The 20,442-nt window shown below is 34.3% G+C and overlaps 1 protein-coding gene across 3 annotated transcripts in view; it reads right to left on the minus strand.

Annotated features, from left to right (window-relative positions):
• Positions 1 to 14,598: 14,598 nt before the first annotated feature.
• LOC101894545 (gelsolin) overlaps positions 14,599 to 20,442 on the minus strand; it is an 82,896-nt gene continuing 77,052 nt past the window's right edge. For all 3 annotated transcript variants that reach the window (XM_059126933.1, XM_059126934.1, XM_059126935.1), the window contains one exon: positions 14,599 to 14,992. In XM_059126933.1, coding sequence (XP_058982916.1) covers positions 14,918 to 14,992 — 75 coding nt within the window. In that variant the 3' untranslated portion in view covers positions 14,599 to 14,917. The remainder of the gene's footprint in view (positions 14,993 to 20,442) is intronic.

The following is a 20,442-nucleotide window of genomic DNA, read 5'->3' on the forward strand; positions in this document are numbered from 1 at the left end:
AATTGCAGAATTCTATCTATATCCCTTCAACCAATACCAAATATAGTACCATTCAATACTTTTCCAACAATTGAGGTACACATTTCCGAAACCGCCTTGATATTTCCAGGCTACACACGAACAGTAACACTAATACCAAATGTCGAACTTAAAACACTATATGTTCACCCAAATCCTACCAAATATACAGGGTAGCCCATATTCGACGGACCCATCTGGCAACGCCATAACTTTTGACAGAGACGTCACATCGCTTAATGACATACCGCGTTTGAAGCGTCAGTCCAAGCAGATTTTTACCATGAACCAATACACGCAACGCGAGCTCTCTGAAATAGTTGAAATTTACATTCAACTGAAGAAGTCAATTGTGAAAACTCAACGTGCTTTTAAAACATTAAAAAATGTGAGAAGTGCGCCTTCTAAGAATACCATTAAGCGTTTATACGAAAAATTTTCGACTGGTAAGGCTCTTTGTAATCCGAAGAGGCCATATAAAAGTCGACCAAGGCGATCGGCCGAGAATATCGCTGCCGTACGAGCCAGTTTTGAGAGGTCCCCAAGAACATTCCAAAAACGCCGTTCTCAGCAGTTGGGCATGCCTCGGTCCACTTTACAACGGATTATTCGCATTGATTTGCATTTGTTCCCGTACAAAATTCAATTGACGCAAAGAATGTTGCCTGCGGACAAGCCTCGTCGATTGGAATGGGCCCAAAAGGTCCGTCGAATATGGGCAACCCTGTAGTAATATCTAGTACTTTTCGTGCACTACTCGTTCTCATTTCCAAAACCACCTCTTTATATCAAACCTACCACCAAACAGCTGCCCCAGGAGAAAATCAGCTGCATCCGTTCACTCTAAACGAAACTGTTCCGAATTTAGTATAATTTTAGTACAGTTCGCACACTTAGTACACATTTCTAAAACCACCTTCATATATTAAACTTACTTTCCAAATGGTACTGTTTTCAAAGTTTAGTAAAGTTTTCGAACTTTTCTTGACTTAAAGCTCCAACTATAGTACGTTTTTCTAAACCCACCTCAAACTCAGATACCAACAGAGAACTCAATGTACAATTTCAGTATTTCAGCTCTATTTCTTCATCCAATACCAAATTTAGTACTAATCTTGCAATTATGTATACATTTCTAAAAATCATCATCACCAACAGATACCTCAATATCAAATTTAAGGATTCCAGCCCTATCCCTACACCCAATACTTAATTTAGTACCATTTAGTATTTTTAGCACAAATATAGGACATATTTCTAAACAACCACCAATTTCATGGACTATATATTCAGCCAAATCTAAATTGAACCAAATATGGTACTTTTCGTGCACTTCTAGTACACATTTCCAAAACCACCACTTTATCACAAACCTACCACCAACAGATGTCCAAATAAAAACCAGTAAAGAAAGTCTTAAAGTCGGGCGGGACCGACTTTATGATACCCTACACCACTTTGCCAATTTAGTAGAGCTCGGCATAACAATTAAAAGTTTTTATGAGAGAATTCAATCATACAAGCTACGATTATAATTATAATTTAAAGTTCAAAGGACTAAATATGCCGAAGCATTTGTTTAAATTCGGATTTGTATTGCCCATTTGGTGCAAAATTAATTTGTATTCCGATAAAGATATATATGGGAGCTATATCCAAATCGGAACCGATCTCGATAAAATTTGGCAAAGATATTTCTGAGCTTTATTTGATATATTTCCCTGAATATAGTTGTTACGGAGTGCATATTACGGTTGTGGGTAACAAATATAACAAATCGGATGAACAATATATATGGAAGCTATAGCTATATCTCAACCGATCTTCACCAAATTTGACATAGAAGCTTCTAGACTCAATTCGGTCGTAAGTGCCAAATTCCATCCCATTTAGACAAATATTAGACGTTTGTTGTACAATAAAAGGTAAATCGGACGAAATTATATATGGGAATTTAGCAAATGTATTTCTGAGCTGTATTTGATATATTTCCCCAAATATTGTTGTTGCAGAGTGCAAACTTGGCATACTTATTTTCAGGCCTAATTTGGGTGTATATGCAAAATTCCATACAATTCGGGCTGATATTACACGTTTGATGCACAATAAAAGGCAAATCGGACGAAGATATATATGGGAGCTATGTCTAAATTTTTATCGATTATCTCCAATTTCAATAGTGTTCGTACTTGGGCCAAACAAATGATGCAAAATTTCATCTGGATCGGACAATAAATGCGACCTGTATTTTGTTTACAAAAATGCATGGACAGACGGACAGACGGACGGACGGACATGCATAAATCGGCGCAGAATCTGATTCTATGCAGATCATCAAAAGGAACTATGGGTCTATCTCGTTGCCTGTTACAAACAAATGCACAAAGACATAATACCCTGACCACCTTGTAGGGTATAAATATCAAAATTTCACCATCACATACAGTTTCCACACTTAGTACATATTTCTAAGGCAAATTTTTGGCCGTTTGAAATAATATATAGATCCTTTAGACCCTGAATCCAACATTAAGTTAATTTCAAAGTAGAGGATCTTTAGAGAAAACAAAACTATCCTGCAGAATGTTTCTGAGTCGTGTTGGAATGTCCAAGGTCTGCGGCCAAAATGTTTGCGTGCCCAGGGCTTTAATACAACCTCCAGCATATTTTAGCGATAATATTCGGCATTTATACTGATGTCACGGTCGATTAATACGATCGTGACATCAGCGACCATCGGCTGTTATGTCGGCCCACACCATCACCATGGCCGGCGCTTGAGTTCTGGTGGCCAACCGAAGGTGCACATTTTCAGCTGACCTCATTTGCAAGTAAACACGATTATTTTGTTTGTTTACAAACAGCTGGACATCGAATGTTTTTTTATCGGAGAAAACCAAAATCGGCAGTTCACCTCTTTCGGCCAAGCGAAGCAACTCTTAACTCTTTTGAGTTTATTTTTTTTTTTCTATTGCGGTGTAAGTTCTTGCACTTTTTGGAATTGCAGTGGATTTACCCCGAGGCTACAATTTTATATTTTCTGTTTACTTAAATGGAAGAAAACTAACTGTCAAAAAACAGCATAAAAAGGTGTTGCTACATATCCCTTGCAATGCTAACCCCGAATTTTATGTATAACCAATTTGGAGAAATGTTAAATATGTTTTACAGACGCACTATGCAACTGGTTGTACAACTTGGAAAGGTTGTATTCAAGATTGTATCGTTTGTGGCCCTGGTGTTTGAAGTTGGTTCTCGAAAAAATCAAGATTTTTTGATATTTGGCATGTTGTACCAACCGATTGTTTGTGGCATATCGCATACAATTTCATTTTGTGTTTATTTTCAAAGAGGCAACACCATTGTTTCGCACATGAAAACAATGCGAAATCCAATCAAATGTGTGATTTTAATGTATGTATATATAAAATGTAATTCCAATTTATAAAATGGAATTTCAAAAATTAATAATAATAAAAAGCTATGAGTCAATTATAGACAATGCATCTTTTTCCGGTATCATCCTAACTCAAATAAACTTTACGAAAAGTAAAGTTGTACACTAAGTTGTGTCGTTTGTGAGCGAAACACACAATTTGAGTACTCTCCAAGTTGTACAACCAGTTGTATCGCGTGTGGCTTGCATAAGCATATAAATTATGATACCAAGTCATTCTATATGTTACCTTTCAGTATTCGTAGAAAAACGACGAAAACTACTAAACTCCAAGTTCTTATTAAAATATTCTCAATACCTGTCTTTATTTTCAATTCGCAGAGTGTAGACGTTCATGGAAATGTAAGAGGACATCAACAAGCCAAGTCCTTTATGCCCTCAGGTATTCTGCAGAGAATATATGCATGTGCGAGTGTACATAAGAGAGAGAGTTTTGTTTTCATATTTACCGTTGGTTAAATAAACATTAAGTGCGGTTATCGTTTTTCCCCCACACACAACACAAAAGGATTTTACACACGTGAGTGTCGCCATATCACGTGTTTTACGCTCATAAATAATTCGTCAAGTTATGGGCATTTAACATATTTTGCGTTGCATGCAGCAGCGAGTTTCGATGCGTTGTCAGTCAACCGAAGCTAAGGTATTGGTTGGCCATGGGTTGCCTGATGTCATGTGACTAATGTGCCAGATAGTCAACCAGTCAGCTAACCTGCCAACCAGCCAGTGAACAACGAAACAATGTGCATTGTTTACGAAAGTCGATTGCATCGACTGAGTGATGGGCGGGTTGATGACATTCTCATTTGTGTACAAGCACAATCGGAAGCTCATGGGAGGTGGTACGTTCGAGAACAGCAGCAGCAACAACGACACATTCTGTAGACAAAGCCACAAATGATCACCATGTTTTATGGGGTTGGCATGTTCGCAAGTCATAAAAAATCGGAATTTCATGTAATGTGAATAGACGTTAGTGATATCAACAGGACTTGCAGCAAACATACATGATGTACTCTGCAAGGACGGAAGGACATAACAAATTACCTTTATTTTTAGTTATTTGTAACAAATTTTTTAAATTAAAAATTTATAAAGCAAAGTTAAAAATTTTTAATTTAAAATTAAGTTGGGTGTTGTTGCACGAAAATAAAATTTGTACAAATTTTCATGAATGGCTTTATAAAATACTTGCTAAACCCGGTGCGCTTCGCTACACATTTGATTTTATATGAATTCAAAATTGTATATACGAATATTTTGCTGTTTTTAAATAAAAATAAAACCAATAAACATTTGGAACGAATTTGGCAATTTTCAATAAAATAAAATTCTGTTAAAATCCTAAAAATACCGAATGTAGACGTTATATTAGGGTCTATACGACGACGTGGACCTGCATAGGCAACTTTTGTCATAAGCCACTACAATATTCAAATGAAATTTGAAATAATCATTAAAATACCGAGTATCGGGAGGTACCATTATATGGGGGCTATACAAAGAAGTGGACCTGCACAGACAATTTTCTGTCTTAGGCTGTAATATCCATTACGAACTTCCAATACCAAATTTGAAACATTTTGAAAGGGAGGTACCATTATAAGGCGGCTATACCAAAACGTGGGCCTACATGACCCATTTGAGTAAAATTTTATAAACCTATTTCATTTCGTTCGGAAGCTAGAGTGATTTCCACAGACGGACGGACATCGCTAAATCGACATAGAATTTTACACGAAATCGACCGAAATATGTATGGGAGCTATATTGAAATCTGAACCGAATTCATTATAATTTGGCTCCACATAACAATTAAAAGCTATGATTATAATTATAATTTACAGTTCAAAGGACTAAATATGCCGAAGCATTTGTATCTTTTAAATTCGGACTTGTATTGCCCATTTGGTGCAAAATTTATTTTAAAACAAATAAAGGTATATATGGGAGCTATATCCAAATCTGAACCGATCTCGATAAAATTTGGCAAAGATATTTCTGAGCTGTATTTGATATATTTCTCTGAATATCGTTGTTACGGAGTGCATATTACGGCTGCAAAGGACCAAAATAACAAATCGGATGAACAATATATATGGGAGCCATAGCTATATCTGAACCGATCTTCACCAAATTTGTCATACTACCTTCAATTCGGTCGTATGTGCCAAATTTAATTCCATTTGGACAAATATTAGACGTTTGGTGCACAATAAAAGGTAAATCGGACGAAGTTTTATATGGGAGCTATATCCAAATTTGAATCGATTTCGATAAAATTTTGCAAAAGTAGTTCTGAGCTGCATTTGATATATTCCCCCAAATATTGTTGTTACAGAGTGCATATTACGGCTGCAAAGGACCAAAATAACAAATCGGACGAACAATATATATATGGGAGCTATAGCTATATCTGAATCGATTTCGATCAAATTTGGCCTACTTATTGGTTGTATGTGCAAAATTCCATACTATTCGGGCTGATATTACACGTTTGGTGCACAATAAAAGGCAAATCGGACAAAGATATATATGGGGACTATATCTAAATTTTTACCGATTATCTCCAATTTCAATAGGGTTCGTTCTTGGGCCAAACAAATGTTGTTTGGAAAATTTCATCTCAATCGGATAATAAATGCGACCTGCAATTGGTTCACAAGAATACATGTACGGACGGACGGACATAAGGACTGACATGCATGAATCAAATCAGAAAGTGATTCTATGGAGATCCCCAAAAGTAACTATGGGTCTATCTCACTTCCTTCTCCATGTTACAAACAAATGCACAAAGACATAATATTCTTACCACTATGTGGTGTAGGGTATAAAAACACAGTTTGGTTTTCCTTATTTTGATTATAATTTCATACATTTTTGCCTTCAGTACTGAGGTGTAAATGAAAATGAGTGCTACTTTAATTCACGCAAACAACACTATATATTCTGTGCATATTCTGTTATTGAATGAGAGTCATATCTCTACTGTAATTTTTAAAGAACACTATATGTAGGAAGAAAGTTGGCAAACAATATTTACCAATTAGTGTATGACCAAAAATTTATCATAGAAATCAATAAATTGGGATTGTCCAGTATATTTTCCATTTTTTCTATTCATTTGTGGATGTCTATGCATATTTTGTTATTAAATGAGAGTCATATCTGCCCTCATCTAATAATAAGAATATTTTTTTAATATTGGTGACGAAGACGTTGTTCGATGTCATCGTCGACACCCTGCATTTATGGAGAACACCATGCAAATATTCGAGTCAGCCATGCCACGATCGAACCTTAGACAATGGCACACATGAATGAAAATGGGGGATGTTGTTGGTTGTCATTGCCTATCAAATACATAGCGCATGATTGGGTAGATAAAGTCAGTGAGTCGAAAAAAAACATAATTCATACAATTCGTCTTGTGCTGGACTTTAGTACGATTTATGGCCTTCAAACGTCAAATAATAACGTCACACGCTGTATTTTGGCCCATTCTCGGCGAGGCGCTTGCTTGAGATGATCGACACTTTGGTATTTTTTAGTGCCAGCCTTGCTTTCCGAAATACTCCAGACACAATAGTCCAACGTATTGGTATCCGGAGATTTCGGTGGCCATTGTGTGCTGGAAATGAAGCGAGAAATCTCATTTTATAACCATTCTTGACTGTCGCGTGCTGAGTGCGATGATGCTGAGTCCTGTTGGAATGTCCAAGGTCTGCGGCCAAAATGTTTGCTTGCCCAAGGCTTTAATACACCCTCCAGAATATTTTCGCGATAATATTCGGCATTTATTCTGATGCCACGGTCGATTAATACGAACGGAAAGCGACCATCGGCTCTTATGGCGGCCCACACCATCACCATGGCCGGCGCTTGAGTACTGGTGGTCAACCGAATGTGCACATCGAAGAAAACCAAATTCGGCAGTTCACCACTTTCGGCCAAGCGAAACAGCCCTTCAGCTCTTTTGAGCCTATTTTCTTTCTGTTGGGGTGTAAGTTCTTGCACTTTTTGGAATTTAAATGGCTTTACCCCGAGCTCATTTTTCAATATTTACCGAATGGAATATTGCGATATGTTCAGCTCATGAGTCATTTTTCGGCCACTGCGACGCGGCGTTCGATCAAGTCGCTTCTTTACTTTTCGAACCATTTCTGCAGATGTTGCTGTTTTTCTTCCGTCCACTTCCTTGACGTCGCGCTACGCTACCAGTATAACGGTAACGAGCGATGGTACGAGATACAAAAGATTTACTCTCATTTAAATGCTGGGTTTTCCAGCCAAACATAAACACTATCACGCTTGAATTCCAACACGAATAATTTTTTTTCTGAAAATTCTCACCAAAATGCTTTTGTACCCTTGGAATAATTTTAATAGCTGTCGGGCGAGTGGCTTAGAAATGACAGCAGTCTGAAGTTAGTTCCAGTTTTTATACCCTACACCACATAGTGGTAAGGGTATTATGTCTTTGTGCATTTGTTTGTAACATGGAGAAGGAAACGAGATAGACCCATAGTTACTTTTGAGAACCTTCATAGAATCACTTTCTGAGTCGATTTATGCATGTCAGTCCGTCTGTCCATGTATTCTTGTGAACAAAATGCAGGTCGCATTTATTATCCGATTGAGATGAAATTTTCCAAAAAAATTTTTTTTGGCCCAAGGACGAACCCTATTAAAATTGGTGAGAATCGGATCAAATTTAGATATAGCTCCCATATATATCTTCATCCGATTTCGGGTTAAATGTGCACAATTTTGGCACACCCAACCGAGTTCGGTCTAGAAGCAAGTATATCAAATTTGGAGAAAATTGGTTCAGATATAGCTATAGCTCCCATATATATCTTTCATCCGATTTGATCTTTAAGTCCCTCACATTCCTACTATGCACTCCACAACCGTGATATTTGGTACCAGGTATTAGATGGAGCACAGAAATGGCTGTTTTAAATTTTATCGAAATCGGTTCAGATTTGGATATAGCTCCCATATATATCTTCATCCGATTTCGGGTTAATTGACCACCAAATGGCCAATATCAGCCCAAATGGCCCGAATTTTGGCACATGTGACCGAGATTAGCCTTAAAGCAAATACAACAAATTTGGAGAAAATCGGTTCAGAAACAGCTATAGCTCCCATATATATCTTCATCCGATTTCGGGTTAAATGTGCACCAAATATCCACTATCAGTCCAAATTACCTGAATTTTGGCACACCCAACCGAGTTCGGCCTAGAAGCAAGTATATCAAATTTGGAGAAAATCGGTTCAGATATAGCTATAGCTCCCATATATATCTTTCATCCGTATAAACCTTTTTACGAGAGGTCTACTAAATATGCATAGTGGTGTAGGGTATCATATAGTCGGCCCCGCCCGACTTTTGAGCTTTCCTTACTGGTTTCATCTCAATCTGTTCAGCAGTTTTTGAGTCTATAAATTTCAAACAAACAAATAATCAGACATACAAATATTTTCCTCTTTTATAGGTTTATCTATGGTAATCGTTCTAATTTATAGGATTGACTTGATAACCACGGTTATCTGCCAAATTTTATGGAATTGCAAATGGGATAGGTATATTAGTCTATGTTTTGTTGAAGTCCCTTTTAGAATATTTTGAGAATTTCCAATGGAATTAGCTATAATCTGAAGATCTGTTTAGATATGTCCACGATTCGAAATGGCCCCTAAATTAGCATCCCAACTGTACCACTTTATTTTAAATCATATTTCATTTGATATTTAACATCGAGGCACAATGTGTTCGACACTGGTCTATATTCAGTATATTACAATACCTCCTGAAATTTGAGGAATTTAAATTGAAATGAAAGTTGAGGTCAATGTCCGTTTGCGATGAAATTTATTTTGTTTGTTATATATGCACCTTTTTTCAGATTTATTGTGCACATTTATTGTGATAAATTCTAGCGTAAAAATTAGTCTATAAGTAAGTACGTAATATTTGGTGAAAATCGATGAGATATAGCTAAAACTTAAATTTATATGTGATTCATCCGATTTAATATTCTAGTCCCCAAAGCAGTAATATGTGCTCAATGACAATGATGTTCGGTACAAGATATCAGATACAGCCAAGAAATATCCTTGGCAAATTTTGGACGAAATCGGATCAGATTTGGATATAAGTCCCACATGTATTTTTGCCCGACTTCAAGGATATTGTTTACCAAATATGTAATTTAATTAGTACACTTTTCAAAATCCACTTATTTACTTTCCAAACTTGATTCTCATACAAAATTTCAAGTTTTTGCTCTATGCGTGATGACACTATTTTAGAAATTTGATACCATTTTAGAACTTTTCGTAGCCTTTTAATTCGAATTTGGTTCATCTATTCTGTACTCCATCAGTGAATCTCATTGCAAATGTCAGAATTCCAGCTCTTTCCTTTTGTCCAATACAAAGTAGTCAATTTTTAGTATTTTTTACTATTTTCGTTTTCTTTTAGTACAAATCTCCAAATAATACTAGTTTTAATCATGGTAACGATCCTCCAAAATCAGCATTTCACTCAATCTATGTGGCAATCATGCTTGATTTGCGTGCAAATCTGTCAATTGAACTGGAGAGGACGATCTTTCAGTTATATTCCCTCAAAATTATTTGCGAGATTACGTAGCCTTTGAAGTTTTTCAAGCATAACATTTTAAAGTGTATTCCAATCCTGTATTCCAAAATATTCTGTTTTGTCGTATATAACGCAGAAATAAAATATGGCGAAAATATATATATGACATCCATATGTAAATAAGATTCCTTCTTGGGCCACTCAAATGAGCAAAGTGTGGTATCATCCGGACAATATATACGGAAGTTATTCGAAAAGTTCCCTACTGCAAATTCCAGTGTGTAAGAGAGAATGCAGTAAAAGTTTTCAAAATGCCGTAAAGCACGCAGTACCCTTATGTTGGGGCTATACGAACACATGAAGCATTTGTTGTCTTCTGTTGCGATTTACTATACCAAATTTAAAACAATTTCAATTAGAAAAATTTGTTTAAAATATGGAAATATAATATACTGCGAGGTTCCATGGAACAATATGGAACATTTTCTGCTACAATAGTTTGTACTTGTTGCGAAAATCGAATAACAAAGCTCTGAAAACCCTTTCTTTGATATATATAAACTCTTAAAAATGCCTAATATTTAATTACTCAATTTAAAAAGTAATTAAACAACTAGGTTTTCGATTTCAATAATAAAGATGTTGTAAAATTTAAATCAACCAAAGGGAGAGGAAGAACGGTTGTAAAAATCTGTTAAACAAGATAAAATTCACTCCGCACGTTTAAAGTCCTATTGTTGTTAATTAATAGTTTAAAAATATTGAATAAAATCTTTACCTATATTTGATTTAATCCACCAAAAGTTTTAGTTTTATATGATCGACTCCGCCGAAATGCATTTGAAAGCAAAACGTCTAAGTAAATAGTTTCATGAATAGCCACTAGCAACATAAATGGTTTGCAATAAACTGATTTATTTTAGGTTTTACTAGCTGAACCCGGTGCGCTTCGCTACCCCTTTTGATTTTATATGCGTTCAACATTTTATTTACGAATATATGTTGGATAAAAAAACAAATTTAGAAAATTAAAAAAAAAATATATTGCACTACTTTAATGCGTTAATAAACAAAAACAATAGAAAAGCAGTTACATGACATGCATACACGAAGGGTTTGTCCTTCGGATTATTTTTTTTTTCATAGCAAATACCAAGCGTGCAGGAAACTGTAATTTTTTTAAGTTGAGTGACATTTCTATTGCAATTAGTGAATTCGAGGTAGCAACATACTTCCCCGTAATAAGCGTACTTCAAATTAACTATTGTGTTGTTTTTTAGTGTTAGCCTAAGGCGTTGTGGGTCAATGGTTCTTATTAAAATCATATCTCAATCTGATCCGATGTAAATATAATTTTAAAAAATTTACTTTTACACCAAATTCCGCCACAACTTTCATATTTCATATTTCATATATGTGAAATCGGCCGAGAATATATATATGGGAGCTATATCCAAATCTTAACTAATTTCCAATTAATTTATCACATTTATTATTGTAACCAAATTCCGCCAGATATTCTGAATTTCATTGGAATCAGTCATATATATCGTGTTTCGTACATAACATGTATGAAGTCGGCCGAAATATATATGTTAGCTATACCCAAACCTCAACCGATTTCAATTTAATTTGGCAATTTTTTTCTGGTGCCAGATTTCGTCTCTCTCGCTTTGGGTGCATGAAATATGTGAAATCGGCCGAGAATATATATGGGAGCTATAATCAAATCGGAGCAAATTTGAATATAATTCGTCAAATTTATTTTTGTAGCCAATTTAGTCACTCATGGCGAATTTCATTGGAATCGGAAATACATATCGTGTTTTGTGAATCAAATATGTGAAATCGGCGGAAAATATATATGTGAGCTATATCCAAATCTGAACCGATTTTAATATAACTTGACTAATTTATTTTCTAATCAAAATCCCGTCACATATTCTAAATTTCTTTGGAATCGAACATACATATCGTGTATGGTGCATAAAATGCATGAAATCCGTCGAATATATATATGAGAGCTACCTCCAAATCTGAATCGATTTTAATATAATTTGACTAATTTATTTTCTAATCAAAATCCCGTCACACATTCCAATTTCAATGTCATCGAACATACATATCGTGTTTGGTGCATCAAATAAACGAAATCGGTTGAAGATATATATGGGAGCTATATCCAAATCTGAACCGATTTCAATATAATTTGATAAATGTATAATCGTTTTAATTTCCGCTACACATTCCAAATTACATTGAAATTAGAGATACATAGGGTGTTTGGTGCATCAAATACATGAAATCGGCCGAAAATATATATGGGAGCTATATCCAAATCTGAACCGATTTCAATATAATTTGATAAATTTATTTTCGGATCAAATCCCTTTAAACATTCCAAATCTCATTGGAATCGAACAATCATGTCGTGTTTGGGGCATCAAATGAACGAAATCGGCCGAAAATATATATGGGAGGTATATCCAAATCTGAACCGATTTCAATATAATTAGACAAATTCATTTTTGCTCCCGATTTCGTTACTTATTTTAAAATTTCATTTAAATTGGACATACATATCGTGTTTGGTGCACCACATACATGAAATCGGGCGAAAATGTATATGGGAGCTATATCCAAATCTGAACCGATTTCAATATAATTTGATAAATTTATTTTCGGATCAAATCCCTTTAAACATTCCAAATCTCATTGGAATCGAACATTCATGTCGTGTTTGGGGCATCAAATGAACGAAATCGGCCGAAAATATATATGGGAGGTATATCCAAATCTGAACCGATTTCAATATAATTTGACAAATTTATTTTTGTTCCAAATTCCGTTACGCATTCCAAATTTGGAGACTGTATCTGTAATCGATCAATAGATATGTGCATACAAAATCTAAATTTTTGGGAGGTAACTCCGATTCTGATGCTATATCTCTACGTCCAAGTGGAATTTCAAAAATGTATATAGCCTATGTTAGTTTCAGGCGATTTTACAGTATACATGTAAACAAACAAACATTTTCCTCTTTTATAGATAAAGATAGGTGTGTTTTTTAGTTTTCCTAATGTCACATAAGTAATACTTTAATTTTGTAGCATACTTTGAGGCTTACACTTTTGTATAAATTGTGCTTGAGTTGCCAACTAATTTCAATATGGAAACTAGTTGGCAACTCATACAAAGGCGTGGATCTGTATAGGACATTTTTTTTCATGAGAAGTAGTACCCATTACGAACTTTAAATTCCAATTTAGAAATAATTCCGGCATTTATTTTTCAGCATTTATTCATATTCATTATGAAATCCAAACCAAACTTGAAACAATTCCGATCAAAAGTATGTCCCAATTCATCAATATACCTTATATCTAAAGTTATATGAAGGTTATACGAAAACGTGGACCTCTTTAGCTAATTATCTGCCAGAGAAGGCGGCGCACTATGTCGCGAGTTCAAATAAAAGATGGCCAAAAATAAAAGGAGTTGGGAAAAGAGGATAAATGTTGGTACTTATTATTGTCATATTATGGCGAGAAGTTTCGTATAGCCCCCATACAACGTTACTTCCCGGTAACCTGTATTTTGTCTATTTGGATCAACCTTTCTCTATAGTCCCCATATGACGGTACCTCAAGGTATTCAGTATAAGTAAAAGTAATGAAAATTGTGACCCTTTTTGGGTGAGGTTCCAGAAGCGGTTCGCAGATATATATTATCTTCACAACAGATCGTGTGTTTGCAAAAAAATTTATATATGTGAAATTTGAAGAGATTTGGATGCATATTTCGTTTTCTTTGAGCGATTTATTTTTCAAAATCTTCAACCCTATGTGGTCCAGAAGAAATGGTCCGATCTCTACTATCTTTATAGCAGATCTTTTGTTGATGGAAATATTGAGATGTACCAAGCTGAACGGAATCGGATGTTAATTGCGCGTTTTGAAGCTCTTCATGGATATTCAAAATGTTGAACCTTTGTGGGAGAGGTACCAGAAGGAGTGTACCGCAATATTCTATCTCCACAACAGACCTTGGGTTAATAAAAGTGATGTGTGTAATTTGATGACAATCGGACCCAAATTTTCATCAATAAATTTATGGTATGAGTCACATGGTTTTGGCCATTTTTGCCACGATTGTGACACTGTTCGAGGAATATTTTGAATTTCAAATACCAAGTTTGAGATGATCCCGTGGAAAAATGAAGCTAAAATTCTTAAAATACTGAATTGGAAATTTTTTTATTGGGAATTAATGTTATGCACCTTTTTTGAATGCGTATGGAGACTCTAGATGGGAATCGGATAGTGACACTGAAAGAGACCAAAGATATAAAAATAAAATAACTTTTGATTTGTGTACAACAAATTAGTTTTTATTGTTAACTTAAAGTTATATTAAAAAATCCAACAAAATCTTTTTTGTTCAAAATAGAAAATATTGTTAAAATAGTAAATTTTAATTGTTAAAAATATTATGAGAAATAGAGCACTATTTCCTTAAATTGTTTTTCTTTTTTTTTTTTTTTTGGTAAATTATTAATGAGAGTATTACGACGACAGTCATAATGAACGAAAATCAATAAAAATTGCCTTAAATATTAAATAAAATTGAAAAGAAATGTATGCATGCAGTGAAAACTAGTATAAATTCAAGAGTTGAGTAAATGTTTAAATAAATTGTTGTTGTTCATATAAATGAAATAGTATTTTTTTTTTTTTTTTTTTTTTTTTTTGTTTTGTTTTGGCCACACACGAGGCATTAATGTGTAAAACAGGACTTTGGCTTTAGTTTTGTTTGCTCTTTTAAAGATCATTTTCATCCAGACGTTCGTTGTTTTCCAAGATTTGTTTGCGAGCCTCCTCATATGATGGTACACCCTGTGAATGGAGGAGAGATGACGGCGTTATTAAGGTATAATATTTAGAAATCATGATGTATACATAAATTACATATTCATACATTTAATGGGAATTTGTAATGGAGTGATTGATCGATTGGGAATTAAAGGTAATACAAAAGGACACGTTATGGTAGCTTTAGTAGCCTACACCTTGGTCAAAACAGATAAATAGTGCTATTATAAAAGGGTGGGCGATAAATGTTTTCCAAAGCATGGATTTTCGATAAAGAGGAACCAATGGGGATATACAGGGTGAGATAAAAAAACCGCAACAATGTCAAACGCCATAATTTGTAGACTTTTTTTAAGTTTTATTGAATGAAAACAAAAGGTGTAGGAAATAGCATCAAATATTAGAATATGTTTAGATTTGTTCGAATTGGCCACATTTGGCACGAATTATGGTCTTCAAACTGCCAATGAAACCGTCACACGCTGTCCGAATGTTGCTCTGCTGTATTTTGGCCCAGTCTCGGCGAAAAACTTGCTTGACACGTTGGTACTTTTTAGTGCCAACCTTGCTTTCCAAAATACTCTAGACGCAATAGTCTAACGGATTGATATCCGGAGATTTTGGTGGCCATTGTGCGCTGGAAATGAAGCGAGGAGCCTCATTTTGTAACCATTCTTGGGTGGGTGCGATGGTGCTGAGTCCTGTTGGAATGTCCAAGGTCTGTAAAATGTTTGCGTCTTTTATTCTGATTCCATGTCGATTAATACGAGCGGAGAGCGACCATCACTTTCTTGCACTTTTTGGAATTGCAACGGCTTTACCCCGAGCTCATTTTTCAATATATGGAATATTGCGATATGTTCAGATCATGAATCATTTTTCAGCCACTGCGAAATGACAGCAGTCTGAAGTTGGTTGCAATTTTTTCATCTCACCCTGTATATTCAATTTTCATATCGAATGCATATACGGCTGCATTATATGGAAATTTAATATAGATCCACAATATCACAGTAAACAATTTGTATGTACGAGCTATTACACAGTTTCTACATATTTCTTAATGAGGTCATCAATTACTCTGATATTGTTTCGTTTAAAATTAAATACACAGAGGTGTTGTATCTATTTTAGTGATTTCAAATTTCGTGCAAACATATCCTTTCGTAAATGAAATAAGCTATTAACTTACCTTATTATTATGTATTTGTTACTTGCATTTTTAATGATCCAATTATTTGTCTATTGTATGAGTATTACATTGCTGTCTTGAATGGCAGTTTTGTCAATGTTATAAATAATAATACATACATACATTGTTTATATATACATGTAAGGATATACGAAACAATGTAGATATCAATAAACATAAAATTAAAACAACAGTAAGTAATATTTAGTAATATTTATATTTAGTAATATTTTCATGATATCAATATCAATGAACTACTCAGGTATAGAAATGACAAACGAACATTTAATTAAGATTATGATTGGCAGAAGATGAGATATTAGAATTATTTAAGGTCAAATTCTATTTGTGTTAGCCTTTTAGAAAATACTGTTGCAAATCAAAATCTCATCAATATATATATATATATATATATATATATATATATATATATATATATATATATATATATAAATATATAAATAATTGTTGTTCGTTGGTAACGGAATCAGTTGAGAACGGGTGGACCGATTTGAATAATTTTTTGTACAAACATTCGTCATACCCCGAGTTAGGTTTTTAAAGAAAAAAATATTGACCACGTCTACTTTTACGCCCATTATTTCGATTTATCTAAAATCCTCATATTTGCCAAAATAATAAAGATATCGGTTTGAGAATTATTTCACGAGATACTGTTGGCTTTCCATCTAACCCTAAGTATTTATTTAAGGGCTGAGGAACGCGCGACAACGGATAAAACTGTTATTTATATATTTATTGGGTAATACAAATAAAATCATTTCAGAAGAGAAAAAGATATGAAAATTCAAAATCGGGAAAAATCTACAATTTTCCAATGAAATCGAATTTCAAAATAATAGTACATTCTACCGACAAACTTCGTAAGGACCTTTTAAAATTTGCCGTAAAAAATCAGCGAACTAGTTGAAGATTCTTTTTCCAATTCTTTCTTTTTTCTATATTGAAGTGTACATTTCTTATTGTTTTCAATTCTGAATGAATAATATTAAAAATTTAATGAGTGCGCAATACGATATGACGATCTTTCATGTATAAAATTACAGAACCTTCAGCTGGAAGATTGAAATTACCGAAAAAGCGTTATGCGGTTCATTTCAAAAAGTGGACCTGCTTCTTTCATATGACAATAATTCGTCCAATGAGAACTCAAAATGCAAAATACATTGGGACTGCAATCAGTGAAATACCGACTATAAAGGACGCAAAATAGTAGAGCGAATACCTTCCAGAAATTCTTCCTAAACATTTAAGATACTTTTAATCGCTTTAGAAGGTCATGATATGGGTCATAACTCCCGATAACGGAACAACTACATTTTAACCGTATTTTTCGTACTAATTTTGGCTTATGTTGATAATTTTGAGAAGAAACCATCCTTACAAAAAATTATCACTTTTTGGTATCACCATCATATGATTTAAGGTATTTTCGGGGTCTTGGCCACTTCTTCCATTTTGACATCTTTGTTTCTAAGAGGGAAGAAAACCTCTTCTCATAAATGTTTTATTTTTCGGAAAAGGGCCCATCTTAGTCTAGAGACTACATGGGGTAAAAAACCCTGGGGTAGAAAACCTTCTTACAGATAATTATCCACCTAGGGATTTATTTAAGTATAGTCCCCACATTAGCATACCCCCAAGTTCACTTTCCCAACCAATGCACAGTGGTCGCTGCCATTGGCCAAAATTCAAAAAATGAAAATCAGATATTTATTGTCAAATGTGTACACATTAACTCTTAAGAGGTTAAACTTTTTAGAAAACATAATAATATTGGCTTCATTCTAACGGGACACTTCGAAAATAGCATCAAAAAAGAGAAAATGTAGTAAGTTGTTTTTTTCAGTGGGATCGGTGAAAAAGTGGAGTAAAAATAGATCTGTATTACAAAATTAAATACATTTTAAAATGACAAATCTTGGCATTATTATTGAAAAGCAAGGTATTGACTTATTTTTAGTGCAGTAATTTGTGTGTTTAGTAGTTGGGTATAATATAGACGATGTGAGTGTTCTGAGTGGCCTTTAAGATTAATTTTGAAAATGAAATTGGATTTCAGTTAAAGTTTTAATTGTTTTCCCCCCTGAATCCTCCAATGTGATTTTTTTTACGCCATTAGTAATGGTCCTAAGATTCTAGAAGTGCTAATTTAACTTTCAGATTTTGTCAGATTTGTATGTTATGCCCAATATACTGAAGTGACTTCGCTCCAATTTTCTCAGTTCTATGGTCCTAGTGTTTTTGTTGTTTGGGATTGATAAGGATATAATTGAGGGGTGTTTAATAATGTTGCCTGCATTGTCCTGCATTTAAGGCCTCTGCACTGGAAATGGCTAAAGAGTTAACAAATAGAAACGCCTAAAGAGTTAACAAATAGATATCCATGGCACTATCTTCCACCCGCAGCTAATACAATTTTAATACATGCACCCGACATTATAAATTTGTCATTGTATCGATTGGAGAATTATATGAGGTGGCCATGGAGTCTAGAAACAAAGATATAAAAAAGTTTCGACTAAATCATACCCGAAAAATTATCGTGTTTCAACAAACACAGACCTTATTAACCGTCTTCTTCTGAGCTCCGACCCTTTTATAACGGGACAGCGAACGTTACCAATCAATAAAAAATCTATATTACTAAAATCTGCATTTGATTTACTTGAATAACACTGAAATTTATAAATATTCATTGGTAACTTTGATTTAATTTTATATTGAATTGTTTATTTTGTTTTCAAAAAAAATTGTCTATTTTGTTTAGAAAAAATAATCAAATTTGGAATTGATTTGTATAAAAAATACCTCTATTTTTGGAGGTACCTTGACTCTACCTGATGGCGGGCTGTTCCTAATAATTTTCAGTAAGATTATTTTTTATCTCCTTAGAACGTAAAATGTCAAATAACAGAACAATCTAGTGCAGAAATGTGACAAAAATTGGGCAAATAACCCCTATTCGGGAGGTGCGTTGTAAGGGGACCATGCCAAAACATGCATCGACCATATCCATTTTGTCACATTTTTTATTTTTATCCCATTAAGGTACCATAACCAAAGAATCATATTGATATCTGCACTGAAAGTATTTTTGGCCGCTGTTCCCATACGACCTCGACCACTGTGCAATGTGTGGTCAGAAAAGAAAATTTGGCATTCTATTGAATTTGAGAAGAGAATATTGGTTGGGAAGACTCATTCAGTCGGAAATTGTGACAGAAACATGAAAAAATACGAAATTAGAAAGTAACGCGGGACCGAACATTTGTTTAATCGTCATTGAATTATACTATGATGAAAAATGTGGACTTTATTGGATCTCCATCGCACCATTACTAAATAACTAAATACCACGTAGTACGGGATTTTAAACGTTGGAAATACAAATTACAAACTATAGCTCATTTGAATGGAAATGTTAAGCTTTTTACAATACCAAAAATTGAGCTGAATTTTCACATGGAGCTATTATAGATGTTATTTATCACATAGGTATTTAACACAAAAATTAATTTCTATTTAGTCAGGGAGTCAATACTTATAATCAAAATTGGAGTCATTACTTATAATCAAAATTGTGCCGCTTGCATAAGTCAGATCTGTGATTTATTAGGCTTTAAAAACACGCATTAATGATTAATAGTACGGGCCGGGAACCCGGACCGGGCCAGTAAAGTATAAATTGAATTAGCATGTCGTTTCACCTAGCCATGTCGTTTGCATAAAAACCAATTGAGGTAGATTTGCAGACCCCATAAAAAATAAATATACATAATCAGCTTAAAATTCTAAGTTGATTTAACAATGTCCGTCTGTCTGTTGAAATCACGATACAGCCCAAATTATTTGACGAAGAGCTTCAAAATTGGGCAGAACAATTTATATTGTAAGTATTTCGGTCCACGTTGTCGTATATCCCTCAAATAACGGAACCTCCCGATATTGGGTATGTTGATGATTCTTGCCACATTTTTCCACGGATTTGTCTTAACACTTGTATTTGTAGGTCATAGTGGGTTCTGGCTTCGGTGGTGAAACATTGTATGTATAGTTCCACATTTTTATATAGTCCCAATTTGTAGTTCTGTTAGGTTCCACCGCCGGTGGCAGAACAGTGCATGTATCCTCCATATAACAGAACCTCCAGATATTTTTAAAATTAAAGCCACATTATTTAGTATATTTGTGCAGAATTTGTTATTTGTACTACAACCGGTGTCAAAACATTTTCCATATTGGTCAACGGTTTCCATTC

The sequence above is a fragment of the Musca domestica genome, unplaced genomic scaffold (assembly GCF_030504385.1).
Source record: "Musca domestica strain aabys unplaced genomic scaffold, Musca_domestica.polishedcontigs.V.1.1 4, whole genome shotgun sequence".
Classification (NCBI taxonomy): domain Eukaryota; kingdom Metazoa; phylum Arthropoda; class Insecta; order Diptera; family Muscidae; genus Musca; species Musca domestica.